Source organism: Numida meleagris, chromosome 3, assembly GCF_002078875.1.
Source record: "Numida meleagris isolate 19003 breed g44 Domestic line chromosome 3, NumMel1.0, whole genome shotgun sequence".
In the NCBI taxonomy this organism is placed as follows: domain Eukaryota; kingdom Metazoa; phylum Chordata; class Aves; order Galliformes; family Numididae; genus Numida; species Numida meleagris.
The window spans coordinates 29,429,477-29,453,215 of record NC_034411.1 but is presented as its reverse complement, the minus strand read 5'-3'; the positions used below and the strand labels follow the sequence as shown (position 1 = coordinate 29,453,215).

Genomic DNA, 23,739 nt, shown 5'->3' with positions numbered 1-23,739 from the left:
ATCGATTCATAAATGGTGAAGTCAATGAAATCCAAACTAGAAAGCTTATGCCCTCCTTCCTGAAAATAAACTTATCCGTTGTTTATTTTAACAGAGTAATTCCTAAACAATAGTAACAATTCCAACGTTAGCTACCTTTACCAGGCAAGATAACTATACTATAGAACAGACAAGTAAGATTTGCTATACTAATGAAATAAAGCTAGAGAACTTGTTACTGATGCATAAGCTGTATTTTCACATTCTACTAGGTTCATTATGACTTTGGCCTGAGGAATATCCTTTCAGTACTTAGGACTCTTGGAACTCAAAAAAGGGCCAGACCAAATGAAAGTGAATTAAGCATTGTTATGAGAGGGCTAAGAGATATGAATCTTTCAAAGCTGGTAAGAATCTAATTTAAGATTTTAGCACCATAAATAGGCAGGACACCTAGTCATCACTGTGTTATAATAAAGCAGCAGTGAGCATTCATTAAACTTGAAAACAGTTATTAGAGTGCAAAGATTCAAATAGGTTAATAGTGGTTTGGCTGTGGGTATGACATTTTACATAGTGATGGGTTCAGACTGATTACTGTACCATCGATAAACTGAATAATTTGAATATGAATTAAATTTATGTGCCATAAATCCAATGTATGCACCAAATCTATAGAATATGGTATCCAGCAGGAATGAGAAATCTTTTGTACATTTTTAAAAATTTTTACAGGTGCTCTTTAAGTATTAGAATTGAAAGATCATACACTTTATAAGTAGAGTTTTGTTTCATTTTGTTTTCTTTTTTTTTTCCACTGATAAGTATGAGTTTACTGGATAGATAGTGGCTTGAATAGTTACATCAATATAGTTACCATAAATATGTTTACAATGAATAAAGTGTTTCTTCCAGGAAGTGAAAGCACAGAATCCAGGATTTTTATGGTTCTGTTACAGCAGCATTGAATTTAGTAGTAGTGGAAATGCCTTGTGAAATTTAGCATTTTTTGCTCAGGTATGGCCTAAATCCATTTGATGCTTTTTCGCTGGCAGGGAGTTTGATAATGGTGAAGTGTTTGGTAGGATTTGGAGGAACAGTATTTAAGCACTAGAAGAGGAAGTTATGAAATATTTCTTTCCAGATAGGATATTCTTACCAACATATGCTGTGACTGCTGGGGGATTATACAGCTAGATTCAGTGTGTACTGAGTGAGAAATGAAATAAATTTCAAATTTATTTTTCACATGACATACAGATGACATTATCAAAATGCTGTCAGCTTAGTGAGCTGTCCTGTTGGTTGATTGTGCTTACGTACATAAGCACCTGTATTTAAAAACTATATTCTTATTCTTTAATATTTTACAATATATATCAATTTGGGTTTAAGAATGTTGGATAACTGGATAGCTACGTTTTAACACCAAATAACTTTTTCAGATAGATGAAGATGAGCCCTTGTTTCTCAGTCTTATCAATGATCTGTTTCCGGGGTTGCAGTTGGACAGTAATAAATATAATGAACTTCAGGCTGCAGTAGCTAATCAGATTGAAGAGGCAGGATTGACTAACCATCCACCATGGAATCTTAAGCTTGTTCAGGTAAAAAAAAATTCTAATATCTTCTTAACAATGCAAGTCAGAACACCATGTTAGTGGTTAAATCGCTGTCTCGTTCAAAGACTTGTGCTGCTAGTATAAAAATAAAATAAAGTTTGTGTGTAGACCACACTAAGGAAGACTAATCTATTACTTATTGATATCCAGAAAAAGAAAAAAAGAATGCTGTTAACCCGGCCTTTTCCATATATTGTAGTGCATCAGAATTATCTGAATGAAGGAGAAAAGCATGTACTTAATTCTCTAAACATGAGTTTCTTAGACTAGAGTAGGGGCAGTAGGGCATAAGAGTGGTTGGGAGGCATTTTGAAGGCCAAGGCAGTAAATAAAGTATAACAAAAATAGTCAGGTCCCAACTCCTCTAGAGGTCAAGAGCTAAAAGACTTGTCACAGGGCAAAGAAAAATACAAGAGTTATGTATTTATATATTTGAGTGAATATTGTAGTAAACAAATATTTTCTCACATAAGTGTTAAGAATCTGTGTTCTGGTTGGGTAATCATCCGTTTTATATATATTGGGTTTAAAGAGATAAAGTGTAAGGATGTGTAGAGGCCTCAGACAGTCTTAGTATATGCTATTACAACCTTATGTAAACCTGTGATGAGGTTAATTATGCAAGCGAACACACTGGAAGTACTACAAAAGGAAAGAACCAAAGGTCCAAGTTTGAATGAACTGTTTCTTTCAAGGACATATGTGATTGAATTGTTAAAGCTATGAAGAGACTTGGTTTTCTAGACTTCAAAGGATGTGAACCAGCCTAACTACTGTTAATTTGTGTCTGTAGTGTTCAAAGCTAGCATTTTCTGAAGTGCATTAGCGAGGTGAATGCTGTGGAAAGACCACACCTAAGTGCAATATGTATCCCTGTTAATTGAACGCAGCATTATTAAGTAAAAACGAGTAAGAAAACTTGAGAATCTGAATGAGAGATGTGGTATAGCTGCTGCAAACAATGTTGCTTACAAACAACAGTAAAGTTGCTTAATCTTGACATAATATTTTGGTCTTGGCACTTGAGGAATTGAGAGATAGACCCTACATGTCACTAGGATCGTAGTAGTGTAGTATGTTTTGTTTACTTTATATTGCATGCTCTTTATACCTAAACTACATTGTGACTGAAAAGCAAAAGACACAAAGCTCTTAAGGTGTTCCAAGAAATTACTTACTTTCTTCTTGGAACATTTTTAAGACATGTTTAGTAAACTCATGATTTAATAGTTAAACTATGATTTTTGACTAGAGTAATTTGTACATAGTGTGGGTCGGTTCGACTTATGGCATATTGTTGATTTATGAGTATGTAATTATTTGAGAGGAAGTCCTTGAAGTGTTAGATTTGTTAATTGACTGTATGGTCATAACTTACAAAATCCCAGGGTTTTTAGAAGATTACAATATGAGAGTATGTGCAATTCCATGAAACACTACAAATAAGCAAACACAAACAGATTTCTGAGCTCCTAATCTTTTATGTCTAATGTATTTATAATCTGTAACTATCAAACATACACAAGTATAAGCAAAAATCTTCCAAAAGCATGCTTCTCAAAATATTTTGCTTTTTAATAGTTGTATGAAACGTCTCTAGTACGTCATGGGCTCATGACACTTGGACCCAGTGGATCTGGAAAAACAATGGTTATAACTATATTAATGAGAGCATTGACAGAATGTGGACAACCTCATAGAGAAATGCGAATGAATCCCAAAGCTATTACAGCTCCTCAGATGTTTGGAAAACTAGATGCTGCAACTAATGATTGGACAGATGGAATATTTTCTACGCTGTGGAGGAAAACACTGAAAGCTAAAAAGGGTATGTAAGTACTATATTTGTGCTATCATGAAAATGCTTCTTGAATGATGTGTTGAAAAGAATCCCAAGTTTGAAAATATGGAGAAGTTCCCTCTTGAAAACAACTACAGATGATGTTGCAGGTCTCTTCACAAGAGAGGAAGAGTTTTAAAACTTGTTATTTCAATATTAACATTCAACATTAAAATTGTTTCCTTGTCACTTCAGTTCTGCTAGGCAGATGTGTTACTTGGAGGCTGATAAATAACAGTGAAGATTTATTTGTACTTATTGCACAAGCTTTAATATTTTTTTTTCTGTTGTTTTTCATGTGTTGATTGCAGCGTACTGAAATTCCTTTTCATGGAGATATATTCATCTGCATCAGATGAATATATCACACAGAGATCGAAGACACCAAAGCTCCCTTTCTCACTAGGAAGCTGTTCCAGTGTTTAACTACCCTCACAGTGAAGAAATTTTTCCCAGTGCCCCCAGTGTGAACCTCCCATGGTGAAGCTTTGTGCCACTCCTGCATGTCCTATCATTGATTACCAGGGAAAAGAGACCAGTACATCTCTCTCCAATTCCCCTCAGGAAGTTGCAGAGAGCAATGACGTTTCCTCTCTGCCACTTATTATCGAAATTAAACAAAGTGACCTCCACCTCTCCTCATAGGACATGTCCTCCAGCCCTTTTACCTGCTTTGTTGCTCTCCTCTGTAAAAATTCAAGTATCTTAAGATCCTTTCTGTAAATATCCTTTATATAAATTAAATTAATTTTCCCAAGTCTGTTTTGCATGACAGTATCTGTTAAACAATCTCCCTGTCTTTGCCTTAATCTGTGAGCATTTTCATCTTAATTTTTTCCCTTTTCCTGTTGAGGAGGGAGAATGAGAGAATGGGTAGCGGATTGTATGCAGACAGCCAAGGTAATCCCATCACAGACGTACATTATAAAGATATAATCGTACCTTCATTTGCTTATTTCAGAGATGATGCCTTTACTAGCTGTGCAACTCATACAGTAAAGACTATATGTGGAGACAGTAGAATTTACAATAAGCTTGTTCTTTAAGTATGGGGATATGAACTGTAACTCTTTTCATTGTGATTTTTTTTTCCAGGTGAAAATGTGTTTCTGATTTTAGATGGTCCTGTCGATGCGATCTGGATTGAGAATCTAAATTCAGTTTTGGATGATAACAAGACTCTCACTCTAGCAAATGGAGATCGAATTCCTATGTCTCCTACATGTAAGCTGTTATTTGAAGTCCACAACATAGAGAATGCTTCTCCAGCAACAGTTTCGCGTATGGGTATGGTCTTCATCAGTTCTTCTGCTCTTAGCTGGAGACCAATATTACAAGTAAGATTATCATTGCTAGCTAGTCCTAATTTTACTTGGTTATATATTTATGCAGAATAACATTGTGGATGTTTTTCAGGCATGGCTGAAAAAACGTTCTCCTCAAGAAGCTGAAGTATTACAAAGTTTGTATGACAGAATCTTTGAACCAGCATATACGTACATGAAACTAAACCTTAATCCAAAAATGGAGCTTCTGGAATGTAACTACATTATGCAGGTAAAACAGATACTGTGTAATTTTGCATGAATTGACATAGTAAGTCTGCAAAATTGAACAACATGATAACAATAAAATTTCATTTGAAAAGATTGTTTTATGATGAAGAAAACCACAACCTTAATATTAGTTTCTTGAGGACTACAGGAGGAGCGGTTAGAGATGTGCAGAATGAACTTCTCTTTATTCCTTCACATTTAAACTAGTCTTGTGTTGAATAGAATTTGCAAGCTTTAGTTGGATTTCAGAAGTGTATGTTTAATAAGCTAGTGGTTTCATTCCAATTCCATAAACACCAAACAATTTGCAGTAAGCATCAAACTAAATCTACTGGTACTTTCAGCAGAATTATCTTTTTATCTCCAGATGTGGTTTCTGTCAGTAAGTGCTTCCAAGGTCAGCATAGTTATTTTTGCATTCCCCTTCCTGCCAGTCACAATTTTTCTTCAAGTGGGAGCCGATCAGTGATTTTTTTTTTAATAATGAATATTTGCTTCACAGATCTACCATGATTACCAATCCTATACTGCATGTCTCCAGCTGTTTAGTTTATGAATTAGTTATCACATGCTGATTCTGAGTCTCTAGACTCTGTGTTTGACCATTTAATCTGTTTCATATCGGCAGTGTCATAAATTCAGAATAAGAGAGCAGACAAGACAATATTTTTGCTAACACCACAATTAATATTAAACTAGCCAATTAGCACCTGATGTCTCTTTCCTGTCCACTGTGGATTTAGCTTCAGAATTTCAGTTGTTTGAAGTATTTTGCTGCAGATGAATAGCAACAGCAGATGGTACAAAGATTAACTATATTTCTGTGTTGTTTTTGATTAGGTTTTCTTCAGAAAATGTGAGCAAGTCAGTGTTCTACTCATATTATTTTCAAGTAAAAGATTTCCCTGATTTAATCTGCATTGAATATTTCTTCCTTTAATGAAAATCTCTAGTGCGTTTCTGTCACAGATGTTACAGTAAAAGCCTTAGAGTATCTTTGTGCTAGTGCTTATCTATGATCCAATGAGATCAGACCTTTTCTTCTGCTTAATCACTTTATATTTTCAGTTACTCTCTTGCTTCCTCACTCCACTTCACTTTCTTGTCCAAGCAGGGATTTTACTTTTGATGTGGGAAGTTCAGGCAAAATGCCTTGTTGGTTCTGTGCTGTGCAACCACTTGCAGCTACCAGGGTCAGACAAATGCTCCTTTGCATCATCCAGCATTTATCTACATGCATCATTCTGATCTACAGGATCTTCCTCCATTTCCAAGATCTTTCTTCCAACCATGATCTTTACCTCCTTTCACTTACTTCAGAAAACCCTTTTCTTCTGCACCAACTCTTCTTTACAGAGCGTCAAGGTCACGCTTTTTCCATAAATGGTCTATGTGCAGATGCACTGTACCTGATTAGCCTCCTGACTGGTGCTTCTATCTCATGTCTCTTTGTTAATTTCAGGATATGGGTGTGCAGCTTACATTTAGTCCAGATGTTACCCAAATTTGTGTACCAAACTAGTTGCAGATAGCAAACGTGTTCTTAAGAGTTCTTATGTTCAGTTTTGGATATTCACTGACACATAATCATGTGCCCAATTATCTGTTGTTTGTGGACATTCACAGTTATATCTGTTTGTTGTTGTTTTTTTTTCCCACCCACGACAGCTTCATAATACTTTTTTATAAAAGTAGTGTCACCTTTGCCTGTCTTCCTTGTACTTTCCACTGACTTTCTAACTATATGTATTCTATCACTGTTCCTAGATTATCTTTTTTATGCCATTTTTATTTCTGTATTTGTGTTTTGGCTGTTTACCTTTCCCTGGACAACCTCATTAGATAGACAAAATTTATTTGAGAAGAATCAACAGATTTATTTAGGGATATTCTGCCTTGTAAGTAAATTTGACAAGTCAATTTCCTATTGGATGTGGTCTTCATGCAGAAATAGAAGTGTTCGTTGAAGTTCTTTGCCAGAGATTTACATGGAACCTACGCAATCATAGCAAAAGACGAGATTCATTTCTAGGTAAATAATTGATTACAAGATAGGAAACGAGTGATCAAAGTAAAGGATCAACTCTTATGAAGGGGAGAGAATACCACTGATCCTGAGGTACCAGTGCTGGGGATGATGCCATTCAAAATATTAATAAACAGCTAGAAAAAGTTGTAGCTGAAGAAGTTTACTGATGACACTGAATTGTTGAGGGTGTTGAGGACAAAACAGCTAACCATGAAGAACTATAGACAGACTTTATGAGACTGAATAAATAGGTAATGAAATGGCAAATGAAATTAATGGAGGGGTTCACGCAGGAAAAAAACAAACTGTACAGTGCTGTATGTAGCAGAGCTATGGAACATCTTGCTGAAGGGTGTTATGGATAGTAAAAGTTTATGTACGTTCAGGACCAGTCCTGATATTTTCATGGCTGAAAAATCTAAAGATGATTACTAATCCCAGGAAAAGTGTATTTGGTTTAGAAAGCTCTATGCTGAAGAGTAGGAAGAAGTAAATACTACTGCAAGCCAAGAGAATACCAGTAGGATATATCAGTTTTCCTTTGTTTTTACTATTCAGAATGTGTCCGCTTTTGGTCGCTGTTACAGATGAGATGCTGGGAAAAAAGTGTTTTTATCCGACTTTTTAGAACCATTCGTGTATATTTATGACTCAGTTTATTTCTGTCTGTTTCCTTTCTTCAAGAACTTGTTGCAGAATACTTTTACAAGCCAATGCACCATGGGAAAAATTAAAAGTGGGCTTATGTTTGAGAGGAGAAACAGATTTTGTTCAGATTAAGAGGACACAGCCTGTTTCTGAAATAAATAGTATATAATTTGTCTTCCAAAGAAAATTAGTGACATTATTTTAACATTCTTAACTATAATTAATATTGGTTAATCATCCTTTTTTGAACTGATTTTTGAAGTAATCAAAGATATTTTAACTATATAGGTACTTAGACTCTATTATATTCTTTTGCATATAGATATTATATACCCGTGTATATATATGTGTGTGTGTGTGTTTATATATGGTACTACATTACTTCCTACTTAAGAGTAGGAAGTATATGAGATTATGAGATCTAAGACAGCATAAAGAATTTATTAAAGAACTAATTCCAGGAGCTGAGTGAAAATCTGATTCTCAGTTAAAAAGACATATTTTGAACCAATGTGTTTGATGCTGCTTTGTATAGAAAAGTTATATGAGTGATATTATTTAAGACAATCAAAATAAACATGTGGCTTGTGGGCGACATCATTAACAGTGAGTTACTAGATTTCTGGAATCTAGTTCCTTAGAGACTGAGAGAAGCAATCATAAAAATGGATACTTTAAAGATTTTTTTTTTTACACAAAAGAGAAGTTAATGTGATATATGCAGTATTTGACCATAACTGAGATAAAAACATTAGACAATAACTGAAAATTCTTCTATGCTTAAAGAAATTTTCTGAATTGAAGAGGCAAATAAATTATAATATTTAATTAAGGCTATTTGGTCTTGGAATTTTGAATATCCCACTAGGTATTATAAATACCCTTAAAATGTTGTTCAGTTACTCTAGCTCATAAGTGACATAATTCAGTACATGTATTTTAAAAGAATATTTGACTATCAGAACACTTAATTTTGAAAATGTTGTGCAGGTTTATATGGATACCTTTAATCTATTTCCTTGGGTTTACAGTTCTGAATATTATTCTTTCGTAATCTGTATTTGTTTTCATATTAAAACTTAAAGTTTGAATACACATAAATGAATTATGTAAATATATAGAGAGAGATATAAAAATAAAAAGTGATTATCTAATGTGTTCTTAATGCATTATATTTTAAAATATTTTCAGTCCATTAATCTTCTGGAAGGTTTGATTCCATCGAAGGAAGAAGGTGGTTTATCAACTGTATCTCATCTGCATAAATTGTTCTGCTTTGGAATAATGTGGAGCTTAGGTGCCCTTTTGGAGTTGGACAGCAGAGATAAACTTGAAGCCTTTATTAGAGCTCATGATAACAAATTAGATTTACCAGAAATTCCCCCTGGCACCAGTCAAACAATGTATGAGTTTCATGTAACTGATTATGGTAAGAATAATCTAAAGAATAAAAGACTATTTTTTACTGACATTTCAAAACTGAGTATAGCTCATTTGAAATTTAAAGTTACTCCTTACTCCATGGTTATATGAGCAAAGATTTTGGAAGTATAGTAGTAACTTGTATTCTCTATGCATCAACTCTGCCAAGAAGCTAGAAACCTGGGACAGAGTTCTTGTTGGTAATACTGTCCTATTTCTTTTGCTATTAATTTCATTCTTTCAGATTTTTTTTCTATTAACTATCTTTAACCAGTCTACATTTTTTAGATAATCTATTCCTAGGCTGTTCTAGATTAATTTATTTTATGTTTTTATTTAATTTTCTCACAGCTATTATTTTTTGTTAAATATATAATCTGATTTAAATTCCACTTCATAATCATTGTTTATCCATATTTGATAATCAGTAATAAATCTTAAAATTCATAAGACTTCAGATAGTATATTATTTTCTGCAGGGAATTTATAGGTTAAATAATGCAGGCACATTGATTTCACTAGAATTTACTGTTCTTTCACAGTATATTCTCATGGGAATGCATCTATTTCTAATTTATCCAAATTCAGATATTTTTTTGCCAGCAATATTGATTTAGTTTATACACACACCATCGATATTTTCACATTCTATAACTTTTCACCAGCAGAATAAGAACAAATTTTCAGGTAAATATTATTTTGACTTTTTATTTAGGTCACTATCTATAAATTTAAATAGTATATATATACTTCAGAGGACTTTTTTTTTTTTTTTTGGACTAACAAAATCTTTTTGTAATTTCAGGTGATTGGGAACACTGGAATAAAAGTGTTCAGGAATATGTTTATCCAACAGATAGTGTCCCAGACTATGCATCTATTCTGGTTCCAAATGTTGACAATGTCAGAACTCAGTTTTTGATAAACACAATTGCAAAACAACACAAAGTAAGAACAAAATTACTTATTTTAAGTGTAGAAAAACAGAAACTTACATATATACTAACTGAGGGTTGTAGTCATTCTCTGCCTCTAGTAGTGGCTTGCCAGCTGCACCATTATTTACATATTGCTGTTTTTATTTCCTAGACATGAATCCTGTATAGTTATTTCTGTCTCCCAAGAAGGTTTAAAATATCTTAATAAAATATTTATTGTCTTAAAACTTAAACCCAACAACTCATAATCTTTCTTAGAGAGAAGACTTAAAACCTTGCTTCTAGTATTTACACACCATAGTCCTCATTCTAATTTATGCTTTTTTGAATAGGGAAATAATGATAATGGATTTCACCAGTCAATTTGTTATAAACATGAAAATGCTAGCCTTTACTGCATTTTTTCCTCTCAGTAGGAAAGCTGTATTTAATAGTATTACCCCTGACTGTAGAAAAGGAAAAATCACTTTATACATAGATTTAACCAGTAAGATCCAATCTGGCATCATGGTCAAAAGGACACATCAAAGAATAGTTATTTAAAACCTAAATATGTATAGGCCTTTTTGTCCAGTTGAAAATCTGGAAAAACAAACAAAGAAGCAAAAAACCCACAGTAGCTTTAGCACAATGTTATTAACAGCCCTAGCAACTTAGTATGGAAACCTGTGCTAGATTGTGAAATGCAATTCAGTGTACTCCTTTCTTAGAATCTGGAGCCAATATTAGAAATACCAAAAGTGCATGATCCAGTGATGGAACTTGGCTTTTCTGTGTAATTCTGGGACTTGGACGCAAAACCATTTACTTGGATTTGATAAACTGTTCCAGAGGCCATAATATGGCTGTCTCTTTGATGTATCTGTCACAGATTATAAAAACACACAAAATGTTGACATTTGAGAACAAATGATAAATCTTTGTATGTCAATGCCTTGAGAGATATTTGTCATATTTCCAGGTACATTCTTGTGCAATAATTACAATACAAATATCAAATACTGAAATATCCTAAAGACAGTTTATGAAACTTACTGTTTTTCACAATTCTGTGCTCCTGTAGCATATGGTTTATACCCACCTTCTACTGTAGAAAAGCTTCAGAATTCAGAGTATCATGAGACTTATGTCTGCATCCTGGTTGAGCCAAATTTTCCCATTTAAGATAGCAGTCAGTGTACTTTATTTTCAAGCATTTTGTAAGGCATTGAATTTTGATTTGAAAAATATATTTATTATTTTCTATCTTGGATCAGATCATAGCAGTATGAACTTTCTTTCCAGCTACACCTGAATTACATATTCTAGATAAATCCAAAGTGATGTTTTACAAGTCTGACTTGTTGATTCTCAAGAGTTTATCACTATCTGTGTTATCATGGTCAATTGATTTCTTGGATATTCAAGAAATAGGATAAAGAATGAGACCATAGGGGATCATTGTGGCTATCTGTTGGAGAGCATTAATTTAAAGTATGAGGCAGTAACAAATACTTGAACATTTCAAATATAGTATTGGCAGGAATCTCCTGCATTATCAAGTTTAGTGCCTACAATCATAAAGAAATACTCCCCTCTTTGAACTGATAAAATTCCTTTCATAGAGTGGATATAATAATGAAGAGTTTAGCATCTGTCAAAGACATAAGTAGGATGAAAATCTAATCTGGAAAGAAAACATGAAGGACACTTACATGTCTGAAAAAAAAAGAGTGAGGTTCCTATCTAGCTCCCTTTCATGAAATTAAATGGGAGATTTCTGTAAGACGTTTAAAAGAACGGAAAAATGTAACACTACAGCATTAATCCTTTACTTCAGCAACATTCTGATTTTAACTCAGATTTTACCAAGACTAGAAGGAAACCAGAAAAACTTTTTCTTTCTTGATGTATTTATTACTTTTTTTTTGCATGAAAATGACACTTAACATACAGATTAACCAGGAAATAATGTATTAAAAGAGAAGGCAAAAATAAAATACCTACTAAGGAAACAACTTGAAACAACATTCAAATTAGATGTTGGAGATCACTTTCTGTTATTTAAAAAAAAAAAAAAAACCTTTCTTAAGGTCATCCGCTACAAAACACTGCTGCAATGAATGTGTTAGAAAATTGGAAGTTTAGCAACTGGTTAAAAAAAAACAAGCAAACAAACAAAAATACCCACTGACCGTCTCTAGAACAATCTCTCTTTATTCTTTCTTTTTTGACTTGCATATGGAGACATAGAAAAAACTATCAGAACAATATACCATATAAAATTAGACCAAAGTATTAGAGAAAAATCCCTTTGTCTAAAATGGCTTTTTAATGCATATTTAGTTAACAGTGTTATTACTACTTATGGAATTTAAATGTCTATTGCAGGCAGTTTTGCTCATAGGAGAACAGGGAACTGCAAAGACAGTCATGATTAAGGCGTACGTGAAGAAATATAATCCAGAAGAACATTTGTCAAAATGTTTAAACTTTTCCTCTGCAACAGAACCATTTATGTTTCAGGTAAAATATAACGTTTAAGCAATTCTTGCATGTATACTTAAGTGTACTTAATTCTGATGATAAGTGAGGTAGAAATATAGCTTAAAGGAACTTTTTTCACCTAAGTTCACTTAAAGTCTTCAGAAAATTCCATAAAATAACCATTTTTTTTGCAGACGAGAGTGAAATATATTCACTCATATGTGTATGCATATATTCATGATTACTGTGTGCTTTTTCACTATGGAATGTTAAGAATTTTTTTTTTTTCTAAAGACTCTTCATATCTTGTTAGATCAATGACATTTTTTGGTTATATTTGGTTATATTTTTCCTGATCATGCAGTTTTTGTATATACATAGCAGTATATATATTTAAATAAAAAGTAGATTTCACATTCTTACTCATTTTTACTTACACATTTTTACTCAGTTCAGGAAAGATGAGTGCAACAGAAATCTAATCTTTAAGGTCCCCTAGCAGTGAAACTTTGTACAGATTTCCCTTTACCAAAAATAATGACAAAAAATCTATATAAATAGAAACAAATACTACAGATAGCTTTTCAAGTGATAGAAAGAATGATTTATATCACAGCACTATGATTCAGTACTAGTACTTAGCTAGCATGTGATCTTGAACATTGTATTGGCTTCATTACCTCTTCAAAGCAGCGAATTCATGGTGAGAATGCTCTAGTAGGACAAAGTAATCACCTGGGAAGATTTCTTGATTGAAAAGCCTGCTCATGGAGCAGGTCTTATAAATTCCATCCCAAAATCCACTATCTGTTTTTTTCAAAGTGGTATTAAGAAAGTGGTGAGAAGCCATAACTTAAACCTCCATTATGATTATAATTCCAAACTCATAAAATACCTGCTGGGTTTTTCTGTTATGCATAAGATCTCCATCCATGGTATATATCAAACTATGAGACAGAATAAGACAGGTATCCCTTCACACATGAAAGATTAACTGAACGGTCAGTATCAATTGTCTCAGTGTCCTTCACTTAGTGTTTTATGGGTCCCTAGAACATTATTGTCTTGAAAAACAGAACACAGACTTCCTCCTGTCTGGTACAGAGATGTTATGACAGGAGCTTGTTGTGTCTTGCCTCTGCTACAGTTCTGCAATACCTTAGAAGATGCGCTTGTTCTTTTCAGCTGGCAAGCTGAACACATAGTTCACCTTGCTGATTTCCGAAAGAGAAACGTAGCAGACAAAAAAAAAAAAAAAAAAAAGCAGTTGAAATGTTTCTAAACACTTAAAAGAGCCACACTCAAAATAGGTTTTGAAGTTCGAGCTGTCATTCTGAGGGTATTTGAAAGATGAGGTAATTTTAGATGCTACAAAGTTCTTAATTTCATACGTAATCATTATCTGTTTCTAAGCAGTTTCTCTCTTTCATCTGGATTGTATCTCCAAAGTGATGTATTAATGCTATCAATGTTCTATATACAATTACCCTAGAACACTCAGCTAAATATTTTGTGTGGTGAAAAGCCATCGGATAAAACTTGTATCTGTTTTCTGTTTGTAATCCCTCCAAAAATGCTTTTAATACTTCTGACTTTAACATAGCATATGCCACATTACTCATACAGAACGACAGATAGAATGATAGGATGACAAACAAAAATTTTAGTTGTATAAGGAAAACATATCCTACTATCTTTTAAGGTATTTTTACTGCAACTGTTTCTATAAATCCAAGTACCTTTAGAAAGCCTTTTAAAGTGTAGTATTTTGAAGATGTATTCTGATTAAATAGCAGGGTCTTATTTGTCTATTGCCTACTGCTTATTATTCAGTCCACAGCTTTTGCCACCAAAATGTTAAAATACTGCACAACTTAGCTTACAAAACATCTGGGATATCACTGTAATAGTAATCTAAGTTGCCTTTATATGGTCTGCTTGCTGTACTGCAAATAGAAAACAATTGAGTTTAGCTAGGGAAATCGAAAGCAATCGCAATCTTCAGATGATACATAACAAACTCGGATTCCATTTCTCTCCAGAACCATCCTTTGGAAGGAAGATTCTGAGTTCATTTCATGGCAAATCCAATATTTATTAAAAAAAAAGTGCTGTAGGTAATGAAAATACGATTTCTGCTTGCTGATTTTCTAGCTTACTCATAATTAATTATGATTTTGGTTAATCTGTTTCTCAAGTTGTGTCCCATTATTTCTTACTTGTTTGTGAAGCATGAGAAAAAAAGATATCCAACAGATTTCACAACTTCCAATCTCCTCCTTTCCTTCTATATTTGCAGTTTCTCTTCTTGCATTAATCTTGATGTGTTTGAAGACTGTAAAAGACTTCACAGGAAATGTAATGTTTCATGTAGAATAATGCAACATACTTAAATAAATGACATTTTAGTTTGGTCACTTTGGAGAAAACTTCTCTGGTAGCTGGTGTTGGGTTGTAGTGTATAGTCCCAAGTCTGGAGAACTGCATTGGCTGAATAGAGTTTCTTCATTATCAAAGCTGAAGCTACTAAAAAGAAGAGGAAATCATTGGTTAAGTGTTGTAGAAGAAAGCTAGAGTTTTTTTTTAACAACACATTTTATATATTGTGCTTTAGATAAAAAACCAAGAGCTTTCTTTAATTTTTAGAGGACAATAGAGAGCTATGTGGATAAACGTGTTGGAAATACTTATGGACCTCCTGGCGGCAGAAAAATGACTGTCTTTATTGATGACATCAATATGCCAGTTATCAACGAATGGGGAGATCAGGTACATTTTTAACAACTACAATTTATTTTCAAACTGTTGCTATTTTTTCATATTTTTGAAGATCAGTGGACTTCCTCAAAATTTTAATTAACTTTAAATCACTGGTAATGCTATTTAATAATTTAGTCTGAGTTTGGACTAAGTCTCTGTAGGTATTAATGGTAAGATTACAAGAAATTATCCCAGCATATGTTTTGGTTTCAATTTCTAATTTGTGTGTTACATAAACTTACAGATAACAAATGAAATTGTTCGTCAGATGATGGAAATGAAAGGAATGTACAACTTAGATAAACCTGGAGACTTCACTACAATTGTAGATGTACAACTAATAGCAGCAATGATACATCCAGGAGGAGGCCGTAACGATATTCCACAGCGTTTAAAAAGACAGTTTTGTATATTCAATTGTACATTGCCATCCAATGTATCCATAGACAAAATCTTTGGTACTTCCTTCTTCTTTTTTACTTTTTATTTTTTAATAATTGCTTTAAAATGTATAAAAGTATGTTCTCTCTTTTCATATGATGCAAATGTAGAGTGCTCCCAGTGAAACAACTGAAGATGTATTACAACAAAATACTGCCATGGAACAGAAATTAATCCCTCTTAATGTTTACCTTTCTGATTTTAGACAAGAAAAATAGTAAGAAAATAATTGTGATTTTCTGCAAGATTGTGAGCACTGCTGTTAATATGTGATACGTATGCACTGTCTGAACAAACTTCTGTTCCTAAAATTCTTTGACAGTACAGTTGACACCAATTGTTTCTACACCAGTTCAGAAAAGCCATGGACAAGAGATAAAATGTTATTTCCTTCATAATTTAAAAGCAAATTATTTTAAAATGTTTTTTGAATATTGCTTACAACTTGTTACATCCTGCACCTTGAGATTGATTATATATTCCATTTTACCTTTTCAGGAGTTATTGGATGTGGATATTTTCATTCATGTAGAAACTTTAGTTCTGAAGTATCTGATATGGTGAAAAAATTGATCCCAACAGGTAGAATATTGTGGCAGTGGACAAAGGTATGAATTACAGGGAAATTTTAATCATCATCAGTGTGCCTATCTAGTCTAGAGGGAGTCTGTTCGTCTCATCTAAACTCATACTCCTTAAGAATAATTGTTGGAGGAATAATCTGGAAAATATCAGATTTAAGTATATAGGACAGATGAATGACTGTATCATTTCATTCATTCCTATAGTTTTATTCACGTTGTCCAAGGCTTTAATCAATATAACTTGGGAACGGAGTGTGAAATTCTTTATTATTTATTATTTTTAATTTGTAAAGCCCAGAGCAACTTATGAAATAATTGCATATTCTAAGACTGCTAAATCCTGCTTTCCAAACAGAACAGGTATTTTTAGGTGACTTCTTAGAAAGAGTTTGCCCAGAGTAGTATGTGAGAAAATTAGTGTTTTTGTTATTTTAATAAGTATATAATTATTTATAAATGTATAATTTATGCTATTCCCATTTTATTCTAAGTATTTCTGATTTTGAATATTAACAATGCTCTTCTTTAGACAAAGATGCTGCCTACACCATCTAAATTCCACTATATCTTCAACCTTCGAGACCTTTCTAGAATTTGGCAAGGGATGTTAACTATAAAGGCAGAAGAATGCACGAACACAGCTATCCTTCTAGCACTTTTTAAACATGAATGCACTAGAGTAATTGCTGACAGGTATTGTAACTGTATCATTTTATATTTAGTAGGCTTTATTTTCATTTTCCATTAGCTTCATTTTGTGTTCATGTACCTAAGGTTATTTAACATGATAAATGTAATTAGCAAAATAAGACAACATTTTTAGTATTTGCCATGTAGTCTCTGTTATGGTGTAATCCCAACAGATGTCATGTTCTGTACCGATAGATTATCATCCAGTCCCTCTGTTTGAAAAAAAAAAAAAAAAAAAAGGAGGATTTTTACAGTGTCTAAAATTGATACTGTGGCCCACAGAGAATAAGTAATTGCTTTAATCTCTTCATTGGAAAAATAATCATCACAAGCCTATGATTGTAAAATAGTCATTCTCATCAAAATCTCCTTTAAATGATTCATGAAACAGATAGTTATCAGCTGTGTGTTTTAAAGATTCGGTAATATATTTTCTACATCGTCTCAATTTCTTGTGAAATTTCAGAGGTAAGGTAGCTCCTCATAAAAATCAACATACGTCCACAACTACTGCTGATTTTAAGTAACCTAATTATTTCACATTCTGATGGCCTGAGGAACAGCCTTCATATTTTTTATAAAATGCATGCTTTCTAATCAAAATATTATAATTAAACATTGACTCTTCAAAATACCTATCAAATATTTTATTACATTGAATTTACTTTATTAAATGAAAGCAAGGAAAATGTTTTGCTGTAGACACAAAAGAGCACGTTGTGCTGGTTTTGCTTTAAATTAAACGTAAAGACCATGAAATGGTAAGTACTTAACAATTACCTCCCATGACTGGAATTTTTTCAGTATTTAGCTTAGTTGTAGAAGTCCAAAATGGAGTTTATTTTGAAATGCCAAGTATGTGCAGTCTGATGCAAATGATTTGGTGCTGTAGCAGGCAAATAACATAATGATGGCATGGTATTCAAGCACAGTCAGCCTTAATAACTGTTACTCCAGTAAACTTTGAACATAAAGGAAAGAGCAACAATATAAAATAATTGCCTTAAGAAAACAGAGACAGAGCTTCTTATAAGAGGGACAAGGTAAAATCCTCATAATTATGCTTTGATATATGGACTTCAGCATGTACTCAATTTGAAACAGAAATAACACAAGGAAGATAAGTAAAGCATTGAAATCACACATAGCTGAAACTGATGTATGAAACAACTGACCTTACCCTTTCAGGTAAATGCTAGAAACAGTTACAGGCAGAACACAGACCACAGTCAAACAGTTTTAATTACCATTCTTTCCCATATCCTCTAGAATCCCTCTTCTTCTTTCATGAAAACTCTAAATCGTCTTGCAGATGCTTTCTCATTTTCTTTTCAGGAGAGTGCATTAACAAACTGAAGTTATTGCTACTTATGATGAGCTCCAATGTCCCAGAGGAGCTCTAATTTGAAAACTCTGCTTACTTTCTCTTCTCTCCTTATATATAAACACTGAGTTCAGAAAATGCATACAAGAAATCTGAAAGGAAGTCTTATCCGTCATTTTTCAAGAATATAAAAATGAAATTGAGAGTTTTCAGCTGACTTTCACTATTCTTTATTTCACTGCAGTTTCATAGACAGCACTGTAATAACACAAATTATGCTATTCCACTGCTGGTCAAAAGAATATAAGGGAATCTTAGCCCTGGTTATTTTGGAAACAGTTCAACCTTTTTCATCTGAGAAATTAAGTGTTTTGTCTTTATGTAGTTCTTGGTAAAATGTGGAGAATTGTTGCCCTCTATTCTAATGATTGACTGTGTTACTTGTGGAACATGAAAGCATTTAATTTCTGTGAATATTGCCTTATTTTGGTAGCTACTGCCTAATATGTATTTTCCAGTGAAATGTTACAAAGTTTTGGTGGTTTTTTTGTTTGTTTGTTTGGTTTTTAGTATTTAATTATCTGCTTTTCTCCTTACTTAAATAAGTCTTTTAAATTAGGCTAATCTGTTACTTTTAGATTTATTACTCCTGAGGATATAGCCTGGTTTGAAAAAACTCTTACAAAAGCAATTGAAGAATATGTGGGTACAGGTGTAGCAGTTCCTCAAGCTGAGACATATTTTGTTGATTTTCTGCGAGACATACCTGAACCAACTGGTGACGAACCAGAAGATTTTGTGTTTGAAGCACCAAAAATTTATGAGGAGGTATTTCATTTTACACCTAAAATATTCAGCACTGTAGTTTTCTCTTAATTATTAAGTATGTTATATTGCCAAATTCATATGATACAGAAAGTTTTATTGAATATCTGCAGCAAATTTGTCTATGTCTACCATATAAAGGTAGTTTATTCATTCCTACGCTCCTTGCTCCTGTTTTTTACAGCATTTGCAGAAAACTTCTGCTTACACACAGGTACATGTACTAAAGTGATTTAAAAAGATAATTTGATTATGTGTGACTAAAACATGAACTCAAGTTAGTGCATAAAAATGCCAGAAGAGTTTTAAATTCTCAAGGGCTGTGCGAGTATTGTTACTGCTCTTTTTTTTTTAAAAAACTTATTTTTAATCTTTCAGATTCCAAGCTTTGAATTTCTTTGTGAAAAATTGCAAATGTATCAAAGACAATACAATGAATGCATTAGAGGATCATTTCTTGACTTGGTGTTTTTTAAGGATGCAATGACACACATTATTAAGGTTTGGGATTTGTTACTTTTTTTACTAGCTTCAGTATTGCAATAGTGTTCCTGAACTGGGGAAGCTATGGTTAGGGTGTGTGTTCTGAAAATCATGTCTTATCCCCATCTTTTTCAATGATCTTTGCATAGCTGTTTTGAAGAGCTAGAAAAGAGCTGCAGTCATTTTACTTGTCTGCATATTTTGTCATGCCTAACTTCAAATATATTTGTTTAAACTTCTTTCTGTTCAGAAGTGTTCAGATTTTCCTCAGTAGGAAAGGTGAGGTCACAAAGTAGCATATATGTATTTTGAATATGGATTGGTTTTTAATCTTTAAGGATTCAGAGGGCAGTTGAAGGGTCTATGTACCTGGCAAGTGATGAAAACAATGTGAGATAGAATCTGATTGGATGAGAAACAAGAAAAGAGGTGTAAATATGGGCTGCAATAGAAACTTGTAGGGTAGAGGAAAGTCTCAGATCACAAAAAAATTGAACCCCTGTTTAGAAAGGAACACGTAAGGGAAGAATTAATCTGAAGTCAAAATTGTGCTTTGTTGGCAGCATGGTGCTTCTGGTTTAAGAAGTTGTGTTACTTCAGGAATGTTGTAAACTTGATATGTTTGTCAAACTAAACATGGAAGCAACTTTGAAACCAAAGCAGAAAAGGATGTTTTATTCTTCTCTAGTTAATCACAAGAGAATTAAATAACTTCTTTGAATTTGAGTAGAAGCAAATAATTTTATTTTTAGATTCATTCAATGTGATGTTAGGTAAATTTCACAAGATGCTGAAAGTCTCTGAATCTCCATTTGTTGGTAAGTTTTAGCCAGAATATCTGGGATATGCATTTGGGCAATAGAAAGAGGCCCTGTTGTGATTATAGTGGCAATAGTTTTTTTTACACTCAATATTAAAATAGAAGTCTAAATGTGGATAGACTCAGAGGGAACTGCCCACAAAACTTAACGTTCTTTTAAGGAAGAGATTAATAGAATTCAAAAGCTTGATGTAAGCCATGAAACAAACTATAGTATCCAAGAGTAATAGTGCACTAACAGATAATAAAACCAAGAAAGATGTGATGTGTACAGATGAGTTCTAAGAAGAAAAAAAAACACAGTAAAAAAACCCAATAAAATAATAAGTTTATAATCCAGCTGTTGTATCTAATTGTTACAGAAATGACTTCAAAAAAAAAATTGAAAGTAGATAAAATAGATGGTCACAGTCAAATTATTTTCTTCAGCAAAAACATCCAAGTATTTCAAACTCTTAAAATTAATGTACTATATTCCATTCTTTTAGATCATTTTTTAAAAAAAAATTATATTTTTAAGCACAGTCAGGATGATACTTTCAACATAGGACAGAGCTTAAAGTGTCTACCTTTGTATATTTAAATCCTATGCGTACCTCTAATTATTGCCAACCTATAGTCTTACCTGAGAACTCTTTCATTTCTGTCTCACAAAATTCCTATAGAATATACAATGTTCTTCTTAGAGGACAATTTTTTTTTTCCAAAACCTACTGTCCTTTTAATAATCTTTACATTGCATTCTACTAAATGGATTGTATTGTATATCAGATTTTTCATTTTTCTAATTTTGGCTTTTTTCTATGCGCTATTCTTCTATTTTTTCCTATATAGATTTCCCGGATAATTCGAACAGCATATGGAAATGCTTTACTTGTTGGAGTTGGTGGTTCTGGAAAACAAAGTCTTTCAAGGTTGGCTTCCTATATTGCTGGCTATAAAATATTTCAGATTACTTTAAGCAGGTAAGAAATGCAAGAAATATATAGGTGCAATTTATGCTATTTGTTCTCTTTACATAGTCTTAGCTATATGTTTTTAACAGCTTATCTTTTTCATTTTGTGACCAATGAAAAATGGAAATTAAAAAATATACACATGTGTATATATGGTTTGTATACAACATTGATCAAAGTTTTGAGCGCAAAATGCTGTACCATGTGTTACCTATTCCTGAGCCAAAATGTGCGTATTTATATACAAAAGGTGTTTGCACTATCATTTATAAAACACTGTAATCTGGAAATAGCAGCATTCTCTGTTTTGAACTAACAGATCATGTTTCTTATTCTTTACAGATCATATAATGTAAGCAATCTGTCAGATGATTTAAAATTGCTGTATAGAACAGCTGGAGCAGAGGGACAAGGCATCACTTTTATTTTCACTGATAATGAAATAAAAGAGGAGGCATTTTTGGAATACATTAATAATCTTCTTTCTTCAGGAGAGGTAAAGAGTCTCATTGTTACAACACAGGTCACTCCAAAAATAATGCCTCTATGTAATTCCATGGAAACTACAACAGGCACAAAGAGCACAACAGCAATTTTGATAGAGCAAATTCTCAGCTACAGAACACTATTTTTCAACACAGTCACCACCACTGTGTGTGTGTGTGTGTGTGTATATATATATATACACCTTTCTCATGCAACTTTTGTAAATAGTTTTGTAAATAGTAACTATCATTACTACTATTTCTCTTTTCCTTTTTTGTCTTAGTTTTTATTTTAATCTATGAGTTCTTCCTTTTTTTCCCCAGATCTCTCCCCCATTCCACTGGGGAGGCAGAGAGTGAGCAAACAGCTGTTTGTTGCTGACCTGCCACAACACATTCTGAGTTAGAATTTCTAGATGATAATAGAGTTGAATGAAGTCTAAATCAGGGACACATTTGGTTTTCAGTATGGCTAAGCTGCGTATATGCACAATAAGATATGCAGATGTAGAGAGAAAAAACTAAATCGATGCTATTTATTTTAATATCACTTTTAATTTTATATAAAGATTTCTAATTTATTTGCTCGGGATGAGTTGGATGAAATCACTCAAGCATTAATACCAGTGATGAAAAAAGAGATGCCTCGCTGTCCTCCTACCTTTGATAATCTGTATGAGTATTTTTTAACTCGGGCAAAGAAGAACTTGCATGTTGTCCTCTGCTTTTCTCCCGTAAGTATTTTGTTTATATCTGGCTTCTTTATTTCCATTAGCAAAATATTCTGTAAGTTATGACAGGATTATTCAAGGTTTATGTTTTTAGGGAGGTTTAAAGATGCATGATAAGATTAGTGAAGTCTCTATTACAATTGCTGGTACAATAAAAATAGTAGTGCACTTGTCAGAACTTAAAAGCAAATACTGGAAAATTCAGTCATTCTTTACAGGTTAAATTGATTTTCATTTTTCCCACCTGGCATATTCTTTCCTATTACAGATCAGTGTATGCAGCTTTATGAAATTTTTACTTGTTACTCGAAAGCAAGTATTTCATGGAAATTAAGACGTTAATTGAAGTTTTAAAATATTAAGAAACATTCATATTGGTCATGATCTTCTTCAAATTTCATAAAATGCTGAATGTTGCAAATGTAACAAAATATTTAAAAGAAAAAACTATGCTGAAAATTAGCAAGAAAAAATATAGTCTATTTAGTTGTTTATATGCATTGAGCATTTTGATCAACCTAATTTAGATATTGTATCATAAACTGACAGTGTTACTTTCTTTAGGTTGGTGAGAAGTTCCGTGCACGTTCTTTGAAATTTCCTGGTCTCATATCAGGGTGCACCATGGATTGGTTCAGTCGATGGCCCAGGGAAGCTCTTGTAGCTGTAGCCAGTTATTTTCTTTCAGAATTTAATATGGTCTGCTCCACATCAGTTAAAACACAAGTAGTAGAAACCATGGGACTCTTTCACGATATAGTTTCAGAAAGCTGTGAGAATTATTTCCAAAGGTAATATTTTAAACAAATGTGAACATCAATCTCGAAAGTATTGCTAGTGATACTGTTTTTTATTGTATTGTAAGATTCAATAAATGTCTTTTCAGGCCAATATCAAAATGAATCTGCTAAATCAATATATGAAAAGGCCATGAGAAGTATGATTGTGTTGCAAATTAATTATCTTCATTCCTATTATTAATCACTCTTTAGTATTGTTTATGTGGATTAAAACAATATAATTGGAAATAGGACTTTATATTATGAAGAAATTTGACTGAATTGAATGCTTGTTTTATATAACTTTCTGTTTCATTGCAAGTAATCAAATTGCTGTATATATTGAAAATATATATGAAGT

At 32.8% G+C, this 23,739-nt stretch overlaps 1 protein-coding gene across 2 annotated transcripts in view; it reads left to right on the top strand.

Annotated features, from left to right (window-relative positions):
- The window catches only part of DNAH8 (dynein axonemal heavy chain 8), a 127,196-nt gene that overhangs the window by 65,494 nt on the left and 37,963 nt on the right, over positions 1-23,739 (top strand). For both annotated transcript variants that reach the window (XM_021389444.1, XM_021389445.1), the window contains 18 exons: positions 252-386; positions 1,425-1,586; positions 3,183-3,429; positions 4,537-4,778; positions 4,858-4,998; positions 8,866-9,103; positions 9,902-10,044; positions 12,405-12,539; positions 15,147-15,269; positions 15,505-15,718; positions 16,200-16,309; positions 16,815-16,978; positions 18,938-19,127; positions 19,503-19,625; positions 21,262-21,392; positions 21,726-21,879; positions 22,438-22,602; positions 23,164-23,390. In XM_021389444.1, the coding sequence (XP_021245119.1) occupies positions 252-386; positions 1,425-1,586; positions 3,183-3,429; positions 4,537-4,778; positions 4,858-4,998; positions 8,866-9,103; positions 9,902-10,044; positions 12,405-12,539; positions 15,147-15,269; positions 15,505-15,718; positions 16,200-16,309; positions 16,815-16,978; positions 18,938-19,127; positions 19,503-19,625; positions 21,262-21,392; positions 21,726-21,879; positions 22,438-22,602; positions 23,164-23,390 (3,044 nt within the window). The remainder of the gene's footprint in view (positions 1-251; positions 387-1,424; positions 1,587-3,182; positions 3,430-4,536; positions 4,779-4,857; positions 4,999-8,865; positions 9,104-9,901; positions 10,045-12,404; positions 12,540-15,146; positions 15,270-15,504; positions 15,719-16,199; positions 16,310-16,814; positions 16,979-18,937; positions 19,128-19,502; positions 19,626-21,261; positions 21,393-21,725; positions 21,880-22,437; positions 22,603-23,163; positions 23,391-23,739) is intronic.